Source organism: Spea bombifrons, chromosome 2 (assembly GCF_027358695.1).
Source record: "Spea bombifrons isolate aSpeBom1 chromosome 2, aSpeBom1.2.pri, whole genome shotgun sequence".
Classification (NCBI taxonomy): Eukaryota; Metazoa; Chordata; class Amphibia; order Anura; family Pelobatidae; genus Spea; species Spea bombifrons.
In genome coordinates this window covers 120,689,035-120,714,824 of record NC_071088.1, presented here as the reverse complement: position 1 = coordinate 120,714,824, position 25,790 = coordinate 120,689,035, and the positions used below count along the sequence as shown (strand labels likewise).

Genomic DNA, 25,790 nt, shown 5'->3' with positions numbered 1-25,790 from the left:
CTGCAGCGGAAGTTGTCCCCAGCCCCAGCTACACACCGGGGACTCAGAAGCGCTGCGGGGGCTCTGGATCTTAGTCTCATAGTCAGACCTATTTGAGGTCTGATTATAAGACGACCCCGATTATAAGACGAGGGGTATTTTTCTGAAAAAAACCTCGTCTTATAATCGAGCAAATACGGTACATTCAATGTTGTGCTCCTATCAAGGACCAGTATTGAAAGAGTTAAAAAATAAAAGGTGCTTCCAGTCAGTTCAATCAGCCAATTAAAAGTGGGCTGATGGCGATCAGATTATTCTTGAGCAATAGGAGTGATCTGATCATTGTGTCAATAATGTTAGTGGCCGAAACGTGTCACTTATAAATGATCAGGCAGTCAAAACTCCATGTTTAAAAGCTGTTAACACGCGTGTTCCTATTCGGAATCATGTGAGTATCACTGGGCTTGGGGGCTGTTGCTAAATACAAATCATGAGCTTTTTTCTGTATTTGCACAAACCCTGGAAAAAAACCCACTAAGTTTTACTGCAATGTTTGGCACGGACTGGCGCTAAAATGGTTAAATAAAATGTATTAAAATGCCTTGGTAAAGTACTTGTTCAGAATATTTGGGTTTTGTGGCGACTATGGGGTTAACATTTCAATGATCCAGTTTGGAAACAGCGATGCGCATCTTAGCCTCAAAACTACCGGGACAGACACCGCCGTACATTTTCCATTTGCACCGGCTGCAGGGTTTTATTTGGTTCCCAATTTTTTTGCACACTAAATGATGATTTATATATTTATTATCACATCTATATTATCTTTATATATTACATATGTATTTAAATATATTTATACATTATATATGTATTATTCTTTAAGGCAGGCATGTCCAAAGTCCGGCCCGCGGGCCAATTGCAGTCCGCGTTTCCAGACTGATAAGGCCTCGCAGATAAGTTGCCCAAATATAGATTTTACGGACTTAAAAGTTGACAGACAACCATTATTACTTTGTGTAATGTACTGTACAATGTTCCTGACATACTTCAGCTTCCTGGTTTTTTTATATATTAAAGGCAGAGTGATTAAACACCTGTTAAATTTGTCATCCAAGTCACAAAATGAAAAGTATGCCGTTTTCAATAAACTTTGCATAAAATAGTTAATTTGCATTTAATTTTAATGGTTCAAAGAATGGCTCAGGGAAAATGGTTGTCCCTCGCACTTGTTCACTTCATCAAATCTGGCACTCTTCGAAAAAAGTTTGGACATGCCTGCTTTAAGGAAAGCCCGACTTGTCCTGAAATAAACCCGATATATATAACTTTTAGGGGGAACTAAACGAGTTGGCGAGAAATCGCAGCTGAATAAAGATATAGCAAATACACGAACATTGCTCTGGTCCTTAAGGGTTAATATGCATTTTTCCCCTTTTAAGAATGCATTATGAATGGTTCTCCTTTCTGCTGCAGGTCCTCCCTTTGACCTGTGTTTTCCAATCAGTCCTGTCATGGAACTCAAAGAGCACTTAGTGAAATGAACTCTTGCGGTGGAGCCCAAGCCACCTCCGGGTAAACAAGCACCCGGCTCCCCCGCCCACCAGCAATCGCTCTTAACACAAGTCCTCCACATCCTGGACGCAAGAACAACATCTCGGCTTGTTTGTGCCTCCCGTTTCGCCGTTTCCTTTATCTCCAGGTACCATGTGACCTCCTGAGTCACATGACCCGCTGACGTCGGGACGCTTTTCCGCAGGTTAGCACTGGCTACTGGCAAGCACAAACACACACTCCCTTCCACCTTCCCTGCCCGTGACGTCACGAGTCCCGCCCCTCTCCTCCTCCTCGAGCCGAGCGCGCGCAGGGTGGGGGAGTGCGGCTTGCGCGGTCCTTGTGTTGTCGCAGCCGGTAACGGAAAAGAAAGACAGAGGCGCCATGGCGGAAAACGCCGGCCTAGAGAACCACCGTATCAAGAGTTTCAAGAACAAAGGGCGCGATGTGGAGGTGAGCTTAACAAGTGGCTTCCAGTGCTGGAGAAGCCGGCGGCGCACTGCTACGTTACGTACCAAAGGGCCCTCACTGTGACTGATTGGGAGCTAAACTGACATGTGGGGCCTCTGCCGGGATGACACCGCGGTAGCGGGAGGAGGATGAAGCCGCTGCTCTAGTGGGTCACACAAGGCCTGGGATACGAAGATCCACCCTATCCCTTATGTGTGCGCTTGTATGTGTGCCACCTGCCCGGACAGGGCGGCTCTCTGCCTCCCAGGCCCACTCCTCCATCTATCCCGTGTGTGATGCCGGTGGGGCGAGCTCTGCCCGGGAATGAGTTACGCCTTTTCACAGCCGTGTTTTTCGGTGACCGCTTTACCCGTGTAAGCGGCGGTACTCTGGATACCTACTGACGGTATCACCAGCCCTGGGAATGGGGAAACTCTGAGGTCCATCGCACGCCCGGCCGCTCGGAGGAAGCCTGCGGAGACGTGCCCGTACGGTGCTCCTCTTGTTACCGGTGTAGAATGCGGGTTCATACGTGTATTCGCAGCGGGTAGACTCGCATGCCGTGTTTGGCCCCCGTGCATCAGCATCTATGGCCCTTTACGTGGTGGCGTTTGCTGCCGTTACTCTGCATTGCAGGCCCCTGGAAGCCCACAGAGGTGAAAGTGGGTTTCCGGAGGTACCCGTGAAGCTATCGTCCCTTAGATGGCAGCTCTACGGGAAATGCAGCCCCCCTGACCCGCAGCATATAACGGCTGCACACCCTAGACAGGAAGACGGCGATCATGGATCAGCAGTAATGCCCGGGGTTAACTCTCTCTATGCCTTTCTCTAAAAGGGCACTTGTGGTTTAATCCTCTTACTTCGCTGTTCATTATGTAGGGGCATTGCTGGCCTGCATAATACATTATTCCATGTATCCGGAGCCTGGTAAACTCACTGATTTAACTATACATAACACAGGGCCCTACAAGCACTGTCTGCAGCATAAGCTCACAGTGGGCTTGGCCCTTCATCCTGTATAACGAAGTCTCCTGTTAAACCTCGCTTTAGTGAATAGACCTGGCAGATGACTGTCTGACTTGGCGCAAACTGTTAACTTTTTTAGTTATGACATCATATAATCTCTGCGTGATGTAGATGACTGACGTCACATTGTAGTTTGTGGGAAATGGATGTTGTGTGCTGTGTTCCAGTACACTCTGTCGGCTGCTGTCTCCAGCTCGGTTGAAGTGTTGGGCTTCTGTGTAAGGCAGCGTATTAAGTTTCCTCCTCTGCTTTGAGTCACCATGTTGTCCCAACACCCCGCGCTGCTTCTGTCACCTGATGTTCAGCTTCATGATGTTGTACGCAAGATATTATACCCAGAAGTCTGCCGCGAAGCCTTGGCCGTTACATGCATCTAAAACTTCCAAAAATCAGGCAAAATAGCAGGATCTGCTTGTAATGCAAGAAATCGAACTGGGAGCCCCGTTATCCCATCTCGGTGTCATGGAGTCCACTTCTTTAGTTGAGTGAACTGGTGTCTAAGTGGTGGAGCGTGGCAGTTTAAGAATGCCTGTTCCCCTCTGTCTGTGGGTCCTCATGCCCATCTATGAGGACGCTCGTTAAGAGCCCAGGTTTTAGGAGGCAGCGTTTACCTCTCCAGCCAGGCTCTGGCAAAGGCACTTTTTCCACCTTGTGAAGTATGTACCGTGATCTAGGTAAGACATGTAAACCGGGATCAGTGGTGTAGCCGCAAGACTTGTTCAGGTTACTGATGTGGTATTGCAAATATCCCAGAGGAACGACTTATTTCGTAGCTCGGCTTAATTCTTGAGAGGGCAGCAAAGCTGTTTTTTGCTTGCTGACTTTACAGGGCCATTGTTTGTGTTATTCAGATAAGCCACATGGTTTATTTGTTGGTGTATTTGTGGTGTTATAGAGAATATTATAACAGACAGTGTCTATTGGCTTGAAAGTGACTGAAGTGTGACATTTCATATAGTTTCTGTGAAATCCTCCCAGTTGCGTGCCGTGTATATGGGGGTCTCGCGCCGTTTACAAAGCGTATTGCTGATCTCGGTAAGCACCAGTGTGTTGAAGTAGTGTGTACATTGCGTTGTGAAACAGTGTAGACACTAGTCTGCTCACTGAACCCTGCACCTAAAGAGGCAGCTCCTACCAAATTGCTTAAATTACTAATATCAGATTGAAAATAACTTTAAAAAAACCCTAATATTTTCATGCAGCTGCATATTAGTCATTTGTGTTATATAAGCCCAGGATATGAGGCAAATGCCCTACCTGATCAATGGCATACAATAGAATAGATCAGTGTTTATCCCTTGCATTCTAAACAATGACAGGCTATGGAAGAATAGAATTCATTAGTATTGCCATAAAGCATCAGCTCAGTGTGGTGATGAGCAGGGAGTCACCCAAAATATCACATGACTGACAGCAATGGCCGCCTCCAGACCTGCAGAGAAATTGAGTTTACTGGAACACAATGAGTTTGTCGATGTGACATTACTGTGTACAGCACTGTATGTTATTCTCAGATTTGTATTCAATGTCTGCTGATGCTCAAACTAAACAGCACAGATTTGTAATGTCTAGCTTAAAATTTCTCCATTTCCCAAATTCATGGTGCTTTCACCACAATCTTGCTGATCATTAGCTGCAATTGTGTAAACCAGCCTAGTCCGTTGGATAACACTGATGCTCAGGTCGGGGGTACGCGGGATAGGGTAACGTGTGTTTGTAGTTGGGTAACACAAAAGTAACCACGACTATATGTACACATTCACCTGAGGCTGCCGGTGCAGTCTAAATATACGTATTACTTATTTTTTGTATACTTTTTTATATCAAGCTTTACGTTTAAATTGTTTGTTAAAAAGCAAAAAGGAGAAATAGAACAGAATGAAAATGTGCTTAAGGTTTAGTCACGTTTGTGTTTGTTTTTTTTTATTTCAAATTTTATTTATTTGATTTTATACATATAAACAAGATAAAAACAATCAACGAAAAGAAAAAAAAAAAATGTTACATAGATATTATTATGTTTATAATATATATACAATATATATATTGTTAAATACCACATAACAAGGAGAGAGAGAAGAAAAAAAAAAAAAAAAAAAAAAAGAATTATCCGTCACAAACTTCATTCAGACATAGGCCTTATATATTTCATTATGTATATACATACATTCTCCTCATCTGAGTATGTATATCTTTATTAGTAACAACATTAATTAAAAAAAAAAAAAAAAGAGAGAATCCATCACAAATTTCATTCAGATATAGGGTCCATATACTTCATTATGTGTATATATATACATTCTCTCCATTTGAGTATTTATATCTTTGCCAACAATAAAATTAAGTAATAAAAAAAAAAAAAAGAAAGAAAAGAAAGAAGAAAAAGAAAAACCAAGAAAAAGGAGTCAAGAGGGAGAGAAAAAGAGAAAGAAGAGAAAGGGAGCCGAGGGTATACTTATTATTTAAGATCTGTACTAAATGTTATCTAGTTTTAGGATCCAGTCCTCATAAATTTGAATTCTTTTATGGTAAGTCTGATTAATCCAGCCTAAGCCTTTTTCCATTTGTAGTTGGTATAACAATTGGTTTTTAAATTGTATCCAGGAAAAAATATAGTTTTCTTTCCAGTTCCTAGCGATCAAAATTTTTACAGCTGTTAAAGAATGGATTAATAAGATCTTGTTTTCCTTAGAGAGATTGGGTGGAAGCAAATGTAGTAAGGCAATCTCAGGGGATTTGTTTATCTTACATTTAGAGATTTTTATAAAACAATCAAAAACCTTTTCCCACATTTGGCTAATTATACTGCATGACCACCAGATGTGTATAAAGTTGCCTTTTTCTCTATTGCATCTCCAGCAGACCACGTTTGTGTTTGTATTGCGTTTGTATATTTCTCATTTAGTAGCTACGCACAACAGAAAAGGCATCTTAACGGAGATAATGTCTACAGAAGTATGGCTATGAAATCAAGGATGTCACGAATCCCCAAAAACCGTGCCTTTTATATGCCATTATTCCATATGTTCGACCACGAAGCATTTCTGTGATTAGTTCACCCGCTCAGTTTTTTTTTCCTTGAGACAAGTAGCGCTTCCTTTCACATATTTTTTTTTTATTTTTTTTTTTTTTATTTTTTAAATGTATCTTGTGGTAGGCGTGCAAGGTGTCGGTACATGCTTTTTATTTTTTTTTTTTCTTCTCCAATTTTTCATTGTTACATTTTTAACCTGGCATGTTCTGGTTTACTTTACTGGGGGTGTGGTGAGCTGGTAGACATCAATCAGTACAGAGGGAGATTAGACCTGCATGGCTGTCCTGAATACAAGAGAAGAGGACCAAATGAGGTTGGCTTTGGGCCTTTACAGCAGAAATGAGCAAACCAGATGTCCTGAATGGGTTTTTATATGGCCATCAAATTGTTTCTAAAACTAGGGGTTCTACTTGGAGATCTTTCTTGTATCAGAGGGCATTTTCGCTGATAGCCAACCTAATCTCATGCGTTGGCAGGGATATCTCCCGGCTCGTGCAAAAAACAAACTGGGCAGAATCTGTCAGTGGCCGTTCCATGATCAGAAATGGAACATACTTGTCAGAAGTTCTTGATACCTTTCCTTTTAGTCGCACGGAATGTTTTTTGATATAAAGAAGTGCTTAGAGCTGGAGGTTCAGTTTCATCTCAAGGGTTAAGCGATCCTGCAAGTTACTTGCCTCTTTCTCATCATCCCGGCTGTCGTTCAGTCTGGTGTTGGGAATATGCTAGTTGACGTTGGTTGGGCTACAATGAAACCTATGAGTTGGCTTCTGAAAATATATTGTGATCTTATATATTATATGCTGTGCCCTACCCTTCACATGCTGCAAGCAGTCAGCTTTTAAGAGGACGTTTACAGTCCAGCCTTGTCAGCATGAGATGGGATGATCATTCAGAGGTCTATTCTTGTTCCTCCAAATGTCAGCTATTCCTCAATGACCATGACTACAGACTCTAAAGTTACCTTTATAGCTCTACTTCTAGAAGAGCCTCTACATTGGTCTGGTTTACCTGGAATACTGAACGCGTCGTAATGGTTTCAGATGGTTGATAAAAAAAAAAAAAAAAATAAAAACTGTTATCTGAAACTCGCAAATCATTTAGGTGCTTCCCAATCACTAATGATCCTGAGTCTTTGTTAAACTGACAAACCATGTCTTGCAAATCAAGTTTAGGAGTTAGTTTGATGCCCTATTACTGATAGTTACATCCCTAAAAACGTCTTACGATTGTGCAGAAACAGTAACGTAAGAGTTCTGAGAACTTGAAACAGGCCAAAAGGTGTGTTCAGGTGTTCCCTAAGTACGAATTGCCTGAAAGAACACTTTTTCAAGCAGCTGTAATTTTAAATTATCAACGTAGATTATGAATATTAGCTTTTATACGACAAAACATACACAATAAGTTCCTGCATGGCTGAACCAGAGGTGTCCTCCATGGACTTCCCTCCATTCTTCCTGTAAGCCTCATCGCTGACTGTCAAGAAGTGGATCTATGTCCACTGACCTCTTAATTAAGCCGTTTCGAGCATTTTTGGTTTCTATAACCCACTGCGGGCTACAATTGATTTTGGGTTTTAGGCACCTCTGTAAACAGTATCCAGAAGTAACTGTTTGTTACCCTTCACCCTTCTGTATTGTGTACGTAGTCGGCCTGTTTTGACTTCACCTGAGGCCGTGTTTGATGTGTTTGGATAACATGGCTCCCACTGGACTGCTTTAAAACTCTTCGTTAACACCCTTTAATGGTGCTGCTTCTTTTCTTTCGTAGACTATGAGAAGACACCGGAATGAAGTGACCATTGAGCTGCGAAAGGTAAAGAACCTGACATTTTGTTGTTGGTAATGGGATGTGATTCTTGTATATTTCACTATTTTCAGATAACCTGTAGCCATCTAAACACAAGCCATACAATTATACCAAACAGCACCTGAAGTGTGTTTGTAGGAGCTATTCCCATTTTCTATCCTACAAATAACACTAGGGCTGCAACTAACGATTATTTTAATAATCAATTAGTTGGCTGATTGTTTTTTCGGTTAATCGGATAAAAAATGTGTAAATGTATCATTTAAAATAATTTAATAAACAGGATGTTAAAAACAAACAGCAGACTAAAAAAACTTTGGAAATAATCCATTTCTTGTCTTTATTTCCCAACCTATCTCCGACCCCCCCCCCCCCCCGTTATGCACATTTGAGCCCAGTCTTCCCACACTGCCTCCCAGATACGTCTTATAACCCCCTATATGCCACTCTGCCTCCCTGATATGCCACCACCCCCACAGACTTGCCCCCCGCGCTCCAGACTCCTTGGTGTCTAGTAGGGGCAGCCGGTGAACGTCTGCGCAATGCGCGCAGACAACCTCTGCTGCTGGTCGGCACTTTTGCTGGAGCTTCTATGAATGAGCACCGGAATGTCATGTGACGCCAGTGCTTCATAGAAGTGCCTGCAGTAGCAGAGGATGTCTGCGCGCATCGCACGGATGCTAGCCAGCAAACGTTGCGCAATGTGAGCAGAAATCCCCGCTGCTGCTGGCCAGTACTTCCGACGGGGTTTCTATGGTGGAGCACCGGAAGGTCACGTCACACTGGTGCTCAAACATAGAAGCCCCAGCGGAAGTGGAGGACAGTAGCGGAGGATGTCTGCGTGCATCGCACAGACGCCTGCCGGCTGTCAGAGAGGAGAGGAGCGCTGCGAGGGAATCTGGATCTTAGTGTTATACCCTCTTTAAAAAAACAAAAAAACCTTATCAATTCAACTAATCCATAATGAAATTCGTTGGCAACGGTTTTTATTTTATCGTTTAGTAGTTGCAGCCCTAAATAACACACACACATGTATTTAGGTATGTGTGTAAAATTATGTAGTAGTCTGTTGGGCTAATGCCCCACTGCGGTGGTTGTAGACTTATCTCGGTTGTGGTCCCACCAGAGAAAAGCTTGGTTTGGTGCTGTGTATGGTGACATGAAGCACTGACTAAAGCGTTCATATTGTGTTTTATTGGGGGAGTTGAAACCAGATACCTCCACGATAAAAATATCATGGGTTATATTTAGATTGGAAAACAGAACAGCAAACAAACTTACAAAGCAAGAAAATGTGCAGCGAATGCCCAAAGCAGGTGATCCGCAGTCTAACAGGTCTGGCCGTTAATAGAAGAGTGCGATGGTAACGGCCATTATCGAATGGCAGATGACACAATAACCAGATGTTAATGGAAACCGGCAGGGGAACGTCTTACTGACTAACCATGTCCAGTGGCTGATTTCCCTTTAGCCTGCTATACACAGTCTGACACGGAAGAGATAATACTTTAGTAATGTGTCTAAACGTTTCATCCCCGCATCAAATGCAGCCCTTACCTCTTGGGTTTCTTTACATAGTGCCCCTGGGCTGGTGTTTTCACCCCCAGCGGTGAATGTAGAGACAGCATTGACATATCTTCGGTGTATGTTATGATTTGAATTCATTACTTAAGGCGATTGCAGCCTTTGCATCCCTTCCAGCAGTTAATGCTGATGTAAGAGACCCTGGCAGGGTAATGCAAGAATTGGAGGTATGCTAATTAACACTTCCTACCAAGAAAATATTTCAAATCCAATCTTTAGAGTACAAATGAATATTGGCCAAATAACAGGACCAGCTGACAGTGTGTGATGTACGTTAAAGCCAGGGCTCGACAAATCCCAGGTCGCCATGGTGACTCAGAATTTTGTCCTGGCGCCTAGGTGTTGGTCAGCCTGTGATCGCGGGGGCGCTGCTGCTGTCTGCCCAGGAGCCTGGCCAGCCAGCACAGCCACTCAGAGCCCGCCCCCGAGCCTGAGATCACTCCCACGGAGTGATTCTGTAGGCTGAAACCGCGATTGCTGGAAAACCTGCAATCGCATTTTCAGCTGCCACAGGCAGCTTCAGGAAAGGGGGTTGGGTGTTGATTGGGGACCTGACACTACACCCCCCCCTGCTGCCTGATCGCTCCATGAGAGCGGCATTTTAATTCGCGTTTTGTATGGGGCTCTGCTGCTGGTGGTCTGCCTGGAAGCCTAGGCAGGCCAGCAACAGCAAAAACGAGCCCCCACAAGCCCTTTGACTCCTGTAGATATGGAAGCCTACAGCAGTCATCAGAGAACCCCCCCCCCTGCAATGGCTGGTCTATAGACCAGCAATTGTGTCCCAGCTGCCAGAGACAGCTTCAGGGACAGGGGGAGAGGGTTCTTCGGTCTCCACATGTGTGGACACCAGCCCCAACCCTCCCCTGCTGCCTGGGAGCGACAGTGCAGCGTTAACCCCTTCAATGCCGTGATCGTGGCATTTTAGGGGTTAATTCCCGTTTTGTAAGGGGCTCTGCTGCTGGTGGTCTGACCACATGAGTGTGGAGACCAGCCCCAACACCCCCTGCTGCGTATGTGTATGACACATTCATGGCATTGCAGGGGCTAACATTTGTCCCCACAAGCTTGTGGGGACTAAATATCAGTCATTGAAAGCGTTAATTGTTTTTGATTAAAAAAAAAAAAACAAAAAACAAAGAAAAAACCAGCACTGACCTGAAAGTTCAGGGTGCTTCCAGGTCAAACGCTGTGGGTTTAGTAAGTGGGCTGATGACGATCAGATCACTCCTGACCAACTGTTAGTTTAAAAAAAATCCTGGCTCCTAACCTTTTTAGCTGGCGCCTAGATTCACAACAAATTTGTCAAGCCCTGCATTAAAGCAATATAAATACACAAAGTTGAGAGAAAAAGGAAATTAAATACCGAACTCGGACTGAACAAAACCCAATCATCCTAACCAGTAGTACTGGTGCCAAACTCTGTAATACGTATTGATTTATATCCCTTCCTGGTGCTTCCCAATAAAATGTTTTTTGAGCTCCGCGGCGGGAGAAGCACCCCTATGCGTTATTTCAATTGCATGTGATGTTGGAGGCATACCTGTATGCAATATCTGTAAATATTGTAGCTATAGGAACACCCCCCTGGCTACACAATGTTTTCCTGTAAAATAGGACATATATTTGGATCAATAACATTTGTGTATTCCTTTATAATAAAGCATGTCTGTATAATTACACTTTTTTAACTCTAGTCGTTGGCAGATAGTATATGTAGCAGAGTCGGAGGCATATGGCAACAGTATGTTGTGGAAGTGTTTTAAAAGGCGACAATCTAATATTCCCAGAGAAGCATATGGCGTTCCTGGGTCTCGCAGCCAAATCTGACATATTGTTGTTCCGAGCATCACCAAATATACTGATAGTTCTTCTACCCAGAAAGATTTTATCCAACACGGCTAGGAGAGGCCCTAAAGTGTCTTTCTAAAAACCTTTTTATGCTTAATCACTAAACGAACCTGTACTTCACTCATCTTAACTTCTGTTTCAGAACAAAAGAGACGAGCACCTTTTGAAAAAGAGAAACGTTCCCCAAGAGGAGAGTCTAGAAGATTCTGATGTTGATGGCGATTTCAAATCGGTAAGATTGTTTTAATTCATTGGGAGCGATGTATAATATGATTTGGGTACAGCGTTTTGAAATGTGTTCCTATCACTATGGCAACCAGTGGATAGTTTGTTGATCCATGGGAGATTGATCAGAGTTCATTCTTATGGTCCGTTTGAATCCTTACAAGTTTCAGAAGTGTTATCTATAGATGGGCGTTAGGGAGAGACAACAACTTCACAATATAATGCCGACTGTATCGGAGGTTGGAACCGCATGTCTTCACTAACCTGGTGGTTTTCAGATTGTAGTTTTATTGTACCAGGGGGTTCTTTATAGGAAGTAGAATGGAAACTGAGCATTGTTTTTGTGTTTAATATTGCTGGTTGTTGTAATATGTAGACATTTTCTTTTCGTTGCACATTAATACTTGGTGAATAATGCATGGATATCACTAGTAGCACACCTGGCTTGTACACACACACACACACACACACACACTCCATGCTCTGTCTATTGACATTGACATTTATTTGAATGGAGGCCTCTGCAAGAGCTCTGACCAGCTTCCTTTGCCACTTGATCTTATCTGTTTCTTCCACTGTTAACATTCTTTTTTTTCTCTTTTTTTTTAAAGCAAAATGTAACACTAGAAGCAATATTACAGGTATGTATTGCAGCTACAATCTGTTGTATATTAACTGTGATATTTCCTTTATATTATGCCTGCCTTTCTAAATGTATTTTCTTCCTGATTACAGAATGCCACCAGTGATAATCCATCGACCCAGCTGAGTGCCGTACAGGCAGCGAGGTAATGTGTTGGTACTTCTCGGATTATTACTAGGCTTATGTGATATCTGTGATTTTGGCCTTAAATAATGCTGCCTGTCTGTTCCCGTCAACAAGCTGTCCAGAACTCCTTTTGTTTGATATTTTGTTGGTCTTTTCTGCAGGAAACTATTATCCAGTGACAGAAATCCACCCATTGATGACTTAATAAAATCAGGAATTCTCCCAATCCTGGTGAAATGCTTAGAGGCGGATGATAAGTGAGTGATATTTCAATTCTTTTTCTGTTACCCAACAGGCACTTTGTTTTGATTAAAGCCTCCCTTTTCTATCGTGGAGTAGATAATCTATCGTGTTTATTGCCAATACCAAATAAGATAGTGTTAGGATGTTTTTGTGCCAATAATTCTTAGTTTAGTCCATTTGTTGCTGGGTTTCTAGTTGGTGTCTGTATATTTGCGTTCATGTTTCACGTATATTTCAATTTTTAGCCCATCTTTGCAATTTGAAGCCGCGTGGGCATTGACCAACATAGCATCAGGGACATCTGCGCAGACGCAAGCCGTGGTCCAGTCCAGTAAGTGACTTATGAATCCGTATTCTTTTTGCTTCTGCAAGTGATGAGACGTTTGTACCTTGATGGATTTCACAGAGAAGCCATTTAAAATGACTTCCGCCGTAGATCTATTTACCTAACCAATAGGAGTAACAGCTTTGATGTATAAAACTAAGGAAAACAAGAAATAATGCCGATTTTCATATTGAATTTGAATCTACAGATTTGGTACCCTTATATTGCCTTTTATTTATATAGCGCCAGCAGTTTATGCAGCACTCTCTTTTGAGTACACACATTCAAAAGGCTCTGAAACAATTAGAACAAATTTTTTTTTTATATATATATATATATATGTCCAAAGTTTTATTTTTTTCATCTAATATCAGATTATTTGTGATTCTGGTAATCCTTGCTTTTGTCTACTTAGATGCCGTACCTCTCTTTCTGAGGCTTCTCCATTCCCTGCATCAAAATGTTTGTGAGCAAGCAGTTTGGGCTCTCGGAAACATTATTGGTAAGTATGACAGTGTTTAAGAGGACCATAAAGATAACTATTCTCATAATTCTGTGCATTGCGGTAAAGCAGAGTATGCTAGGTACGTTTTCCATATTTGTAGTTCTATGCTGTTGGCCGCAATGTAACTGTAAGCTATCTGTTTAATCGCGCTAATGTAGTCTGTGTGTGTGTGTGCCCCTTTAATTGCATGATCTTGAGCAAAGTTGGGCAGGTTAGCAAAACATTGCTTTGTTACATGTTTTTTTCATAGTGGTAAAGTTAATATTCTTGTAAAAGCGACTGTTTCTACCTAAACTTAATAGTTCATATTGTTTTTTATCCATTTGGTATGCATTTAAAAATCAGGTACCCATTCATTTACGCTTCAGTTCTTGGTTTGTCATAATTTGTGATATTAAACAGTTCCACCAGTATCTTGGTGTTTTATAGTTAAACTTGTAAAAATGTGTCACCATTCTTCAAGTGACATCAAGTTATTAGTATCCTGAAAACAGCTGTTTGTACATGGATAAGGATGACTTAAATTGCTGGGTTTTTCATTCTGTTTTATTTTTGTTTTGTTTTATTCCTGGTTTAGTGCTATCTGTAATACAATTTCTAAGACTTGAAAGACCTATTAGATACAAAGCTCTATATAGCCCTTCCTTTTTCTCCAGGCCTGGTGATGAATGGATGTTGAATCGTTTCCGTAGACTTTTAAAGTTTAGTGTCCTTCTGTGTGATTAAGACTGAGACATTCTGTTTATAGATGCTTATGTTAAAAGTAGAATACTTTATGTGATACTAGTAATGAAATAATTTTAGGCTTTCCCCTTTAAGAGCTTTGGCTTTAATAGCCTGACAGTGGTAAAGGGTTATCTAGTGAGGTACGGTCACTCAGTTGAAAGTATTGGTGGTTATATGGGGCTGCCATCGCTCTGTAAATAGCTCTGTTGTATGTAGTATTTCCAGCTTTCTTATGTTATACCCCATGCTTTATGTACTGGCTTCTACTAGGATTGCAATGGATGACACCAGCTTCCAGAACGATGGCTATGAAATAAATCATCAATGCAAAGCAAAATGGTTGGGGTGGATATGTGAATTTGTTCCCTGAATGACATGATCATTGCATACATTTCAAATACCTTTTATTTTCTATACCACCAGCATCCTTGATGTAAGCCTTTTTGTTTTAAACACTTCTCATTTCTGTAGGTGATGGTCCTCAGTGTAGAGATTATGTCATCTCACTTGGAGTTGTCAAACCGCTCCTGTCCTTCATCAACCCCTCCATCCCCATCACCTTCCTCCGGAACGTTACATGGGTCATTGTCAATCTCTGCAGGAATAAGGATCCCCCGCCACCAATGGAGACTGTCCACGAGGTAATTTTAAAATATCACCATAGAGGACTGCCTTTGATTCTGTTTACTTAAGCAGCTTTTGTCATTACATTAAAGCCAGCACGTCGGTGATTTAGCGCTGTAAGTTTGTCAGGACGTAGTAAAACTGCTTACGTGCCGAGTAGCGAAAGTGAGGTAAAATGACACAGAAACCAATAGAATGGTATTCATGATTGCTCAAATATTAAAATTTTCCATAATTGCCCTTTATTCCTAACCCCTGTGTATCACTGAACTCTGCAACTGATTTCCCGAGCACCCAGTCTGTATATGGTTGTAAATGGCTGGAGTTGGACAAGCTTTAAATTATAGACTAATGGTTTGTCCTTAAACCTTCTGAAAATGCCTCTTCTGTGAGATTTTCAGTAGTGATTTTGGCCCGCTCTTTATAACGTTGCTTCCGTTCGTTGAGGTTTACGGCCATTTGTTTATGTGCAGCTCTCTTAAGGTCCCACAACAGCATTTCAATCAGGTAGAGGTCTGGACTTTGACTGTGCCACTGCAACACCTTGCTGCTTTTCTTTTTCAGCCATTCTGTTGTAGATTTGCTGGTATGCTTGGGATCATTGTCCTGCAGGATGAATAAAATCTGGGCTCTGCCATGGCTCACCCATAAGGAACAGGAGATAAAACTTCAGCTTTTATAAGGGTGGTCACACTTGCTGATTATCAGTTAATCAGGGCATTGAATTAGCACCTTAATTCAAATGGAAGCAGTAATGGTGTACTTAATGTTTCATATATAGCAAAGGATCATCGGAGCTGCTTATAACGTGAACTCCACGCTGTAGGTAGCAACAATGAATATGTATCCAGTATCCAGTGAGTACCTACTCTTCTGTTTCCCCTGTCTCTCTCAATGAGAGCTTTTTTGTATATTAATCTTTCACACATGGCTTCTCCACTTTGGCTTTATTTTTGTTGACTAAATCATGACATGTCATGTAATGTCATGTGCTGTTCATCTGAGGTTGTATTCACCTAATTTCTAGACCCACTAAGGAACAGATGATTTTGTCCTGATATGTAAAACCATAGAATTCAAATAGGATGTACTTTTTTCAAACAACTGTATAAAACATCAGTAATCTACTAGTCTAATTTCTGCAGGTTGGTTTTAAGCATTTTCTAAAACAGCATCTTTTGCTATTTTACTACTACTAAGGCCTGGCTGAACTTGTTTAAAAAGAGGCTTTGCAGTAACACTAAAGAATCCATTTTGAATTGTTCTCCAAGGTCTAAAGTACATTGTCTCCTACTGTAACAAAAATGAATCAAGTTTCAAAAGCAGCGTCAGAGGTTCGGATGTCCGGCAGCCTGTGCGTTCATTCATGGGACCTGGGAAAGTGCTCACATAGAATTAATTCAATGAACTCCGGAAAAGGAAAGGAGCTTAAAAAGTTACAAGAGCTATGTCAGCAAAGCTTAATTAGGCAAACAGGTTGAACGGCATTGTGGGTGTGATATTTGAGGTCATTCATCTCTGGGGAGTACATGGCGATGTGATGGTATCACATACTGTTTAGGTGCCGTGTAGATCCCTCTGAAGTATGATCGTCGTAATCCTTTACAGGAATAATCTTCTATATTTATATTTCACCGCATTACTCTGATGTTCCGTACGCTTTTATAGTTAATCCCAAAGTCAGCAATGTCGGAGGAATCCTGGTGCAGGAGCTAAAATGTATTGTCCACTGTTAAACTTTGGGTTTTTTTGTGATCTGGTTATCCTACAAGTGTGCTTATCAAATGCATTTTCTAGTTTATAAATACACCCATTTTGTATTATTTTCTATTGCCTCACTAGTGTATTCTAAACATATACCCACCTTCCCCTCTTACAAAACAGTTTACAGTCTGTATTGTTAGCCAGTTTCAGGTTGAATGCCTTCGTAAGATAATGGGGTTCAGATAGTTTGAATGTGTTGTAACCTAGTAAGACGCGGGTCCATCAAGTTAAGTCTTGCTGTCGATCAAAACATTTTCACTTAAAGTATGACTTCTTGTTCATTGTCCTTTCTTCTTAATGGACATCGAAGAGCGACTGGTATTGTCCTCATGTATTTGTATAATGATATTGTATCTTCCGTAAAAGACCTTTTTTCAACTTCTTCTCCACCCTTTGTATCTAAAGCAAATAATGTCATCCTGATAGCAATAAATGCATGCAGTTAGTGAATTTTAAAATATCTATTTTTAAAAAATTAAAATCTCACTTGCTTTAAGCTAAAGACTTATTTCTTTTTTATTTTTCAGATATTGCCTGCCTTGTGCGTTCTCATATATCACACAGATATTAATGTAAGTATCTTACTGCTGCGCTTTCATTTTTTTCAAATTTGATTTCCGTTTTTTAAACTTTGTAATAAAAAAAATAAATAAATAAAAAAAATAAATGTAGTGTGCAAATTCACCTTGCATGCGTTGTTAGATTTTATTTTTCTGAAAGGTACGTTTTTAAAAATGGTGGGTGCCACCGGTATAAGATGAATTGGTTTTCAAATGAATTGTGCCGTTTTCTATTTCTGTTAAAAAGAAAAAACAAATTGATTTTATGCTCAAGTCACCGTCTAGTAAGGAGCCTTATTAAGCTCTCCTTTATAAGTATGGATACATAACGGATCTGTTTCCTTTTGTTCTGATGTCCTTGACATCGAAGTGTTACAGCTCCCATGCCAAATACATAGTCCAGATTTCTCCCAAATGTATACATACACTCGCTGGATTTCCATACTTATCGCAAGCCTGTGAATTCAAAGTATATTATTCCCTGCTTCTCAGTATTTTATACAGTTTATACACTAGACTTTTAAGTGGTTTTATACTTTGCATCGGTAATGCCCATTTATCCGCTTCCGTTTCTCTAGATTCTGGTGGACACAGTGTGGGCTTTGTCTTACTTAACTGATGGCGGTAATGAACAAATACAGATGGTCATTGATTCTGGAGTTGTACCATTCTTGGTACCTCTTCTGAGTCACCAGGAAGTAAAAGTACAGGTAAGATCAAGAGTCACTAATTACAAATTACCGTATTTGCTTGACTATAAGACAAGTTTTTTTCAGAGCAAATGCTCTGAAAAAATACCCCTTATATTCGAGGTAGTCTTCAAATCAGACCTCAAATAGAGAGTCTGACTACAAGACCAAGATCCAGACCCCTCCCCCGCAACGCTGCAGGCTACCCAGATACTCCTCTCTGGCAGCCTCTGCTGCTGCCTGCATTTCCTCTGGGGGCTTCTATACTGGAGTGCCGGAAGGTCATGTAATCCTGGCGCTCAGTCATAGAAGCCCCGGCTGGCCAGCAGCAGCAGTGGTCTGCATCGCACAGACCTCCACCGGCTGCCCCACTAGACACCATGGAGTCTGCAGCATGGGTCACAAGTAAAGGGATGAACTGCTAAGTTAAGAGTGGCATGGGGGGGGGTTCAATGGTTTTCTGGAGGCTGAGTGGCATATAAGGGGTATATGGCATATCTGGGGGGAGGTAGTAGCAAATAGGGGGTTAAAAGACATATCTGGCTTATTAGGGAGGCAGAGTGGCATATAGGTGGTATAAGGCATATCTGGGGGGGGGCAGATGTGCATAACTGGAGCAGAGTGGCAAATGAAATAAAAACAAATCTTTTTTTCCATCATATTTTATTAGATATGAGAAAACAGTTTACATGTCAATATTTACCAGTAAAACTTTTTCTCCTGTAGGTTCATCTTTTATTCAGGTTTTTTCTTTTCCTAAATTAATATTCAAATTTTGGGGGGTCCTCTTATAATCGAGCAAATACAGTATCTGAAATGGATCCAAGTAGGGATGTACCTTAGATGTTTTATAATACATAGTTTGCCATAAATGTTATATTACATTGTCCAACAATCGCGTACGTTTACAACTGGCCTGTTCCAAAATACAGCTGTGCGGGCTATTAATTGTCTCTTGAATATATGCATTATGTTCTGAAGCGAATGTCTGGATAGTGATGTAAAATCTGGCAATTTAATATCAATTAGTATCCGTGTATCGGCACTTTGTGTGTACACTGGCAGAAGTGATGGTTCCTCTGAGAGATAAACAAACTTTTATGATGCTAAAAGCTGTCTGATGAATTGTCTTATTGTTTTCAGACTGCGGCCCTGAGGGCAGTGGGGAACATCGTGACCGGCACCGATGAACAAACTCAAGTGGTTTTAAACTGTGATGTTCTTTCACACTTTCAAAATTTGCTGACCCACCCTAAAGAAAAGATTAACAAGGTATGGGCAACTTGTATCATAGAATCATAAAACCTAGTTGTGCTGGCCTAAAATAAGCATTCAGATAAGTGTCCTTTTTTATGTCCCCCTGAAGCAGGAGTTGGGTCGTCTCTAGATTGTAAGCATGTGAACCGGCCCGTCTTAACCTGATATATCCGTATGTCTTAGTCGCTCAGTTCTACATTTGTCGTACCCTATAAATGTATGTATTGTAAGAAGAGCTGCATAAATTGTCGGTCCTGTTAGTTTTCATTGAGAGGTTTGGAGGTTTATGCTCCCTCTAGCTGCAGCATGGAATATCGGTCCTCAAAAGCACTTGGTCAGAGTTACGTAATACAATATAGCAATGCGTACACTGAAAAATGATATACGAAGTGTTAAACCATAACACGCTCCGCTACCCAATGAAAGCAAATAGCTGTTGAACTAAACTATGTTTAAAGAAACTTGAATTTGACAGCAGATAAGATCCATCCAGCCCATCTAGTCTGCCAGGCTTCAATTCAGTTCAATGTCTATTATGACTGTCATGAATGTTAAAGTGGCGGACCTGCTTCTGATGCCTCTCGCTATAAAACCCAGCACCCTCCTTGCTTTTTCTGATGTTTTGTTACATTGTATATACGGTATACCTTTAGATCCCCCTGATCTAAAGGTATACCGTATATATAATGTAACAAAACATCAGAAAAAGCAAGCAGGGGCATCCAACCTGCGGCCCTCCAGCTGCTGCAGGACTACATCTCCCATCCTCCTCAGCCAGCCCCTTGCCTGAAAGAGCATTATGGCAGGTGTAGTCCTGCAGCAGCTGGAGGGCCGCAGGTTGGACGCCCCTACTTTAGGCCCACATGTAGAATTACTATCTTATCCCTTTCCTCGTTCTGGCGGCAATGTATGATTTTGCATTTGACAATGCCTGGCCCGCTCCAGATCATTGTTCTAATTTACTTAAATGATTTGGTTTATTACACCCAAAGCGTCTATTCTATTGCAAAAACGTGGGTGATCAAATGAACTTGGTTACTTTGTCAAGATCTCCCTGCAGTAACCCTGTTCTTTTGCATGCCGTATACTTCCAGATATATATTTAAGATGTTTTGTTTTTGTTTTTTTTCTTATAGGAAGCGGTGTGGTTCTTATCCAACATCACTGCAGGGAATCAACAGCAAGTTCAGGCAGTCATTGATGCAGGGCTTATCCCAATGATCATACACCAGCTAGCAAAGGTAGGTTCACGGCTCATGAGATCTGACTTGGCTTCAGTTGTGGTTATATTGACAGCAGAATATGCTACAAAGAAATGTATGATCTTCTTTTATTACAGGGTGATTTTGGAACACAAAAAGAAGCCGCGTGGGCAATCAGCAACTTGACAATAAGCGGGAGGAAAGATCAGGTAGGATGATGGATAAATTATTCTTGATGTCCCGCTGGCTGTAACCTGTTGCACGTTGTGTGTGTATTTTGAAGTCTGTTACTCGGTCTAATCCTGTTTCCCGCTGGAAACCAAGGTGTCTGTTTTTGAAGTCTAAATGCGGTTATCCATGTTCAGGTTTTTATTCACCCATCTGCCAATACATTTTAACATGTATCAAGACAGGTGGGGGGAAAGGTGTATACTAAAGGCCCCCCCCCCTATTTTCTTCCATTCTATTTTAATATATAGTATATATATTATAGCATATATATTAAGCAACCTTTTTTGCCCCTGCATGCCTATAACATACTGTCTGAAGTGATGAATAATTGTGAATTACCTGTGTTTGACGCTGACAGCCGATACAGTGAGAACATGTCAAGGAAGCACCTCATTCTTTTTCCTAATCGCTAAATGTTGATCTCATGCGTGACTCTTGTAGCAAATACGCTTACCTACATGCCTTAAGCTGGGCTTCCTATAAGCTTTGGTGTGATTGTACAGTATGTGACTTTTTTTAGGTTGAATACCTTGTGCAGCAGAATGTGATTCCACCGTTTTGCAACTTGCTGTCCGTCAAAGATTCCCAAGTCGTGCAGGTGGTTTTGGATGGCTTAAAGAATATTCTTATAATGGCTGGAGAAGAGGCTAGCACAATAGCGGAGATCATAGAGGAATGTGCAGGTGAGCTTGGCTCTCCAGATTTCTTAAATCTGTACTTTATTAAACTCTGGTGTATTTTAACTAGATTTGCCACCAAATATGAGCATTCTAACCCCCTGATTGATAAGTATATTACTATGTCTCAATTCTGCAGCTGTTTATTGGAATTTGTCCTTGAACTGTACTCAGTCATAAACAAAAAACTAAAAAGTTGTCTGAAGTGTATATTTTTACAAACAAGGGAATCTAGTTACCCGTTACTGGTTGTTGGCACCTTACCATTTTAGATCTCCTTAGTCAACTTATGTGGCCTGGTAAGTTACCATTTTGTTGGGCCAACATACCAAAATATGGGGTCACAAAAGTCTTGAGTGGAAGAAAATATCCGAGTTCCTGAAAACGTATGACTCTACATCTATTTCTCTGTTGATTGGCAGATAAAAAAACCATCAAGCCATTTCTCCTACCTTAAAGACTCCAACCATAATCAGTCCTCTGGCTCATCTTAGATGTAGGATGTCCATATGCCTATCCCATTCATGTATAAACTCTCACTGTATTACCCTCTGTCACTTCCACTTTACCCACCCTCTGGGTAAAGCAAAAAGACCCCATCTTCTCTTGCTCCTTTTTCATGTAAATGTTTAACATATGTGTTTTCTTTCTAGGTTTGGAGAAGATAGAGGCACTGCAGCAGCATGAGAATGAGGAGATATATAAGCTCGCTTTTGAAATCATAGACCAGTATTTCTCTGGGGATGATGTGAGTACTCCTGTATTGTAATGTTTCTCATGCTCGTGTTGCCTCTGTGGAGAGCAGCTCCTATGTACGAGTCCGTTTAGCACTGCTTTTAATTTGCTTCGGCTCCTATGGGGTCGCTGAGTAATGCACACAGAAAATGTATATTGTTCATGTGCAGCATGCTTTCTCTATTAAAGGGGCATCATTATATATTCAGCCATTAAATGCCCTTACAATAGTAACTCACACACCCTTGATGCATAAATCAATTGCATTTGCCACCCCTTGGCTTCTTTGGCTTGCAGGAGATGTTTGGCCAAACACATCTTCTGCTTATGAGTGTGTGCACACTGTAGTTAGTGTTTTATTTCTTGTTGGGACATTATATTTTTATAATAGATGCATTTTAACGTTGATTGCTTGTGTCTTTTTATGACAGATTGATGAAGATCAGAGCCTCCTTCCCGAAGCCACCCAGGGAGGTACTTACAGCTTTGAGCCGGCATCCAATCTTCCAACAAAAGAGTTTAACTTCTGAGTGTTGCAGTGCAGCTTTTCTCTGTCCTACGAGATATATCGCATCACCAGACATCCACCAGTTGAAGAAACCCCAAGGCTTCAAGACTCACATGCCTCTTCGTTTTGATGCTTCTAAAGCAAAAACCATATTATCTGTCACTTTGCAGTTGCCAAATGTCACACTCTCACATGGACTGTAATTGCATATGCATGATCTCGGTTTCCTTTGAAAATTCTAACAATCCCGACTATTTTTACTTTTTTTTTTTTTTTCCATTTGGCACCATGTGCTGACAGCCACAACATTTGACCTTTTTTGTTAAGATTATTCCATAGTGGTGGAAAATCGGCTTACTGTGGGAAAAAGTAGCTTCTGTTAAATTCGGTGCACTGTACATCAAGACTTTGGTATAATACATATTTTCTTTATCATTTTTTTTTTTTTTGGAAGACTTTTCAGCAGCACAGTCTGCTCTGAGCCTCCATCTAACTACATGGACTCTTTCATATTTGTGGAATTATAAATTTGATGGGGGAAAAAAAGAACAGGAAAGCCAAAAAAAAGTTTCATGAACCTGTAGAAGAGTTTAATGTGGGTGATACAGCGAAACAAGTTATATTTAGGAGAAAGAAGACTGTACTTCTGTCTCTCTCATTGATGTTTGCTAAACTGCCTCAAAAGTCAGGATTGCGAAATGGAACTGATTAAGGAAAAGGGCAAAAATGCTTTGCAATCTATCGAACGTCGAGCTCTGACCACTTCAACCTATGTTCTGCTGTCCTGAAGTAACCAAAAGCTGTGCATGGAGTTTACCCCGAGCTGTAGAACTTTATTCATTTATAGAGTTGATCTCAAGCTGAAAGCAAGAGTCTCTTTAAAATAAAAAAGAATATTTTGTTGAATAGAGAACTCAAAACACCTATCATGGGGGAGGGACGTGAACCTTGCTTTCAACTTTCCATGGACAATGGTAGATTTTTTCTGTTTTTATCTGGGCGGATAAAGATCATTTTTATTGGGTCAGACTGTGGAGCTTTTCATGTTTACTGTAACTTAGTCTTAAAACGACGTATACTTCGTAACCAGCGCTTTTGCAAAAATGACAACAGAACAAGAGCTATGTAGAAAAATCCTCGCGATTTTATCACTTGTAAAGCAGGGGTCTATTCCAGAACCTAGAAATAAAAACCATAGTCTCAACAACAAAACAAATAACCCGGTCTCCTGAATTGGTTACTTCTAGGTTTTTGATTGGTAATGGCGCAATACGCTTGCTTTTCAGCTGTACAGTGCTGTGTTCTACCCCTACATGCTAAAGAAAACAACCAAAATCAGGTTCATGCCAATGAAGTTGTTGACAATTTGGCAAGATGGTGAAATTATGTTATATTTGAATATTTCTTGCTTTCTGGAACTGGAAATATTATGTATTGGATAGATGGATATCTAATATAATATTTTGTTCCACTGATGCCTATAAAAAGAGCGTTTTGCAACTGTAACATTATGGCGCAGTTTTACGTGCGTGGGATATTCTATATATAATTCATGTGAAGGGTTAGATAACATTACAATACTTTAGCGGACTTGGGTCGTGTTTACTATGCCTGATGCCATCCAAGCTTTGTGGATCAGCTTCCCTTTCCCCAAACACAGCAGATGTGCATTCATTACAATATGTATCTGCCACGGTGGAGCCACTTTAAAGAGGGGGGTGGTGGGGGATTGTCTTGTATCTCAAATTGGATACAAGCGTATAATTAAACTGCAAGATTTTTACTTGCTAGAGAAATCTGTTTTAATAATGGTTTGGCCTCTGAATATTTATAGGTTTTATAAATTTTAGAAGAAATTTCTCTTTAAGGTGGCTCAAAACTTTTTTTCAACTCTCATGCACATAGAAAAAAAGAGAGTTGAAGTTCATTGTGCCTTTTTTTCTTTCCCCCATTCCTAGAGTTTTAGAGTCGAAACTTCATATCGTAACCGCATCCCGTTCACACTCTAGTTTAAAAAAAAAAAAATTAAAATGTGGTGTTTTACTTTCAAAAAAGAAGTTTGGCGGAACTTGATATGGTCACATTTGTGATGAAGCCTCGCTTGATTTAGACTTTTTTTTTTCTTTTACTGTTTAACCTCCGAAACTTGTGCGATGATATATCCCGTATCAGCCTAGAGGTTTCTTCTTTTATTTTCTTTCGGTAAGGAACATTTCTTGCAAGGATAGGTTTAGTACCCCTACAAAACCCATTTAATGTTCCTACGAAATAATTCTTCTGTTTCTAGTTGGGGGTCCCAAAGTCTCTAAAATGTTTATGGCTCCAATAACAACCGATTATCTGGTTAGTTTTTGATTAATGTGTCCATATCAAGTTTTTTTTGGTGGGATTTGCATCAGTTTCTAGTTATAAGGAAAAAAAAAATAACCAATATTGCTGCACTTTGTTTTCAAAACAGTGTTTGAAAAAATGCATTTTTTTTTCTCTTTTTATTAACTCTGTTTAAATAGACTTAAAATGTTCTTTCAAAAGAGGCATCAAAATGTGTTCCTAGTTTTGTATATGGGCTTAGGTTTTGTAACCAATAAAAAGCTGCTATCGAATACTATATACTATTCCATCGTGTTATGTGCTTTTGTGCAGTTTCACATCTTTGGAGTGCAGAAAGTCTTAATGGTTTGCAGTGTGCAGCACACCCCTTGCATTGAAATAATTAAAGGGAAACTAGAGATCAGTCCATGGTGTGTGTCTACTTTTCTTGATGAAAACCGGGACACTTTTTTTTTTTTTTTTTTTTTGCTGCAAAATACATTGGCGATGGCTTTTAGAAGGCTTAGTCTGTGTGTCGCCCATCTGTGAGACCTTTGTTCCAAAATTCTTACAAATCCCATCGTAGGGATACATGTGCTAGAACAGGGCTGCACAGATCCAGTCCTCGGGAGCTGCCAATGAGTTATTTAGTCAATGTTGGAAATTTCAGAGCTCAGGCTGGGCTATCCGAAAACTGAAGCCCTCAAGGACTGGGGCTGTGCGCCGCTGTTCAGGATTATACATGTATAGATCGCGTGTGAAAGAAATGGTCTGCAAAACACTTTCACCTATACATCACGGTAGCTGTTTTACCATTCAGTCGGTGTGAAGAAATGCTGTAGAATTAAGACTCAGATATGTGGAACAGCTCCCAGTATTTAATACGGTAATACAGTAGGGGAAGTTAAGGTTGGCATAGACATATGACTCCTGAATGTAAGATGTATGCAAGGACTGATTAAGGTCTGCCAGACTAGATGCACCGAATAGCTATGATTCACAGTTAATCGGTTTCTATCGTGGGAGTGAAGTTAGGAAACGTATAACCAGAGCAGAGTGCCCCTCTCTTGGCGTTCTACCTCTGCCCCTAGAATTTAATCCCATCCATCCCTTTATTCATTTGCCATCCAACTTTATCTTCTCTTTCCCCATAAAA

At 40.8% G+C, this 25,790-nt stretch overlaps 1 protein-coding gene across 1 annotated transcript; it reads left to right on the top strand.

The window, feature by feature from the left end:
- Positions 1-1,809: 1,809 nt before the first annotated feature.
- KPNA3 (karyopherin subunit alpha 3) lies at positions 1,810-23,543 on the top strand. Its single transcript, XM_053456297.1, has 17 exons — positions 1,810-1,986; positions 7,814-7,858; positions 11,427-11,516; positions 12,121-12,150; positions 12,245-12,297; positions 12,440-12,535; positions 12,767-12,852; positions 13,262-13,348; positions 14,549-14,718; positions 16,993-17,037; positions 17,604-17,735; positions 18,858-18,986; positions 20,108-20,212; positions 20,311-20,382; positions 20,925-21,087; positions 21,735-21,829; positions 22,248-23,543. Exons 1-17 carry the CDS (start codon positions 1,918-1,920, stop codon positions 22,344-22,346), a joined length of 1,566 nt encoding a protein of 521 aa, XP_053312272.1. The 5' UTR covers positions 1,810-1,917; the 3' UTR covers positions 22,347-23,543.
- The last annotated feature ends 2,247 nt before the right edge of the window (positions 23,544-25,790 follow it).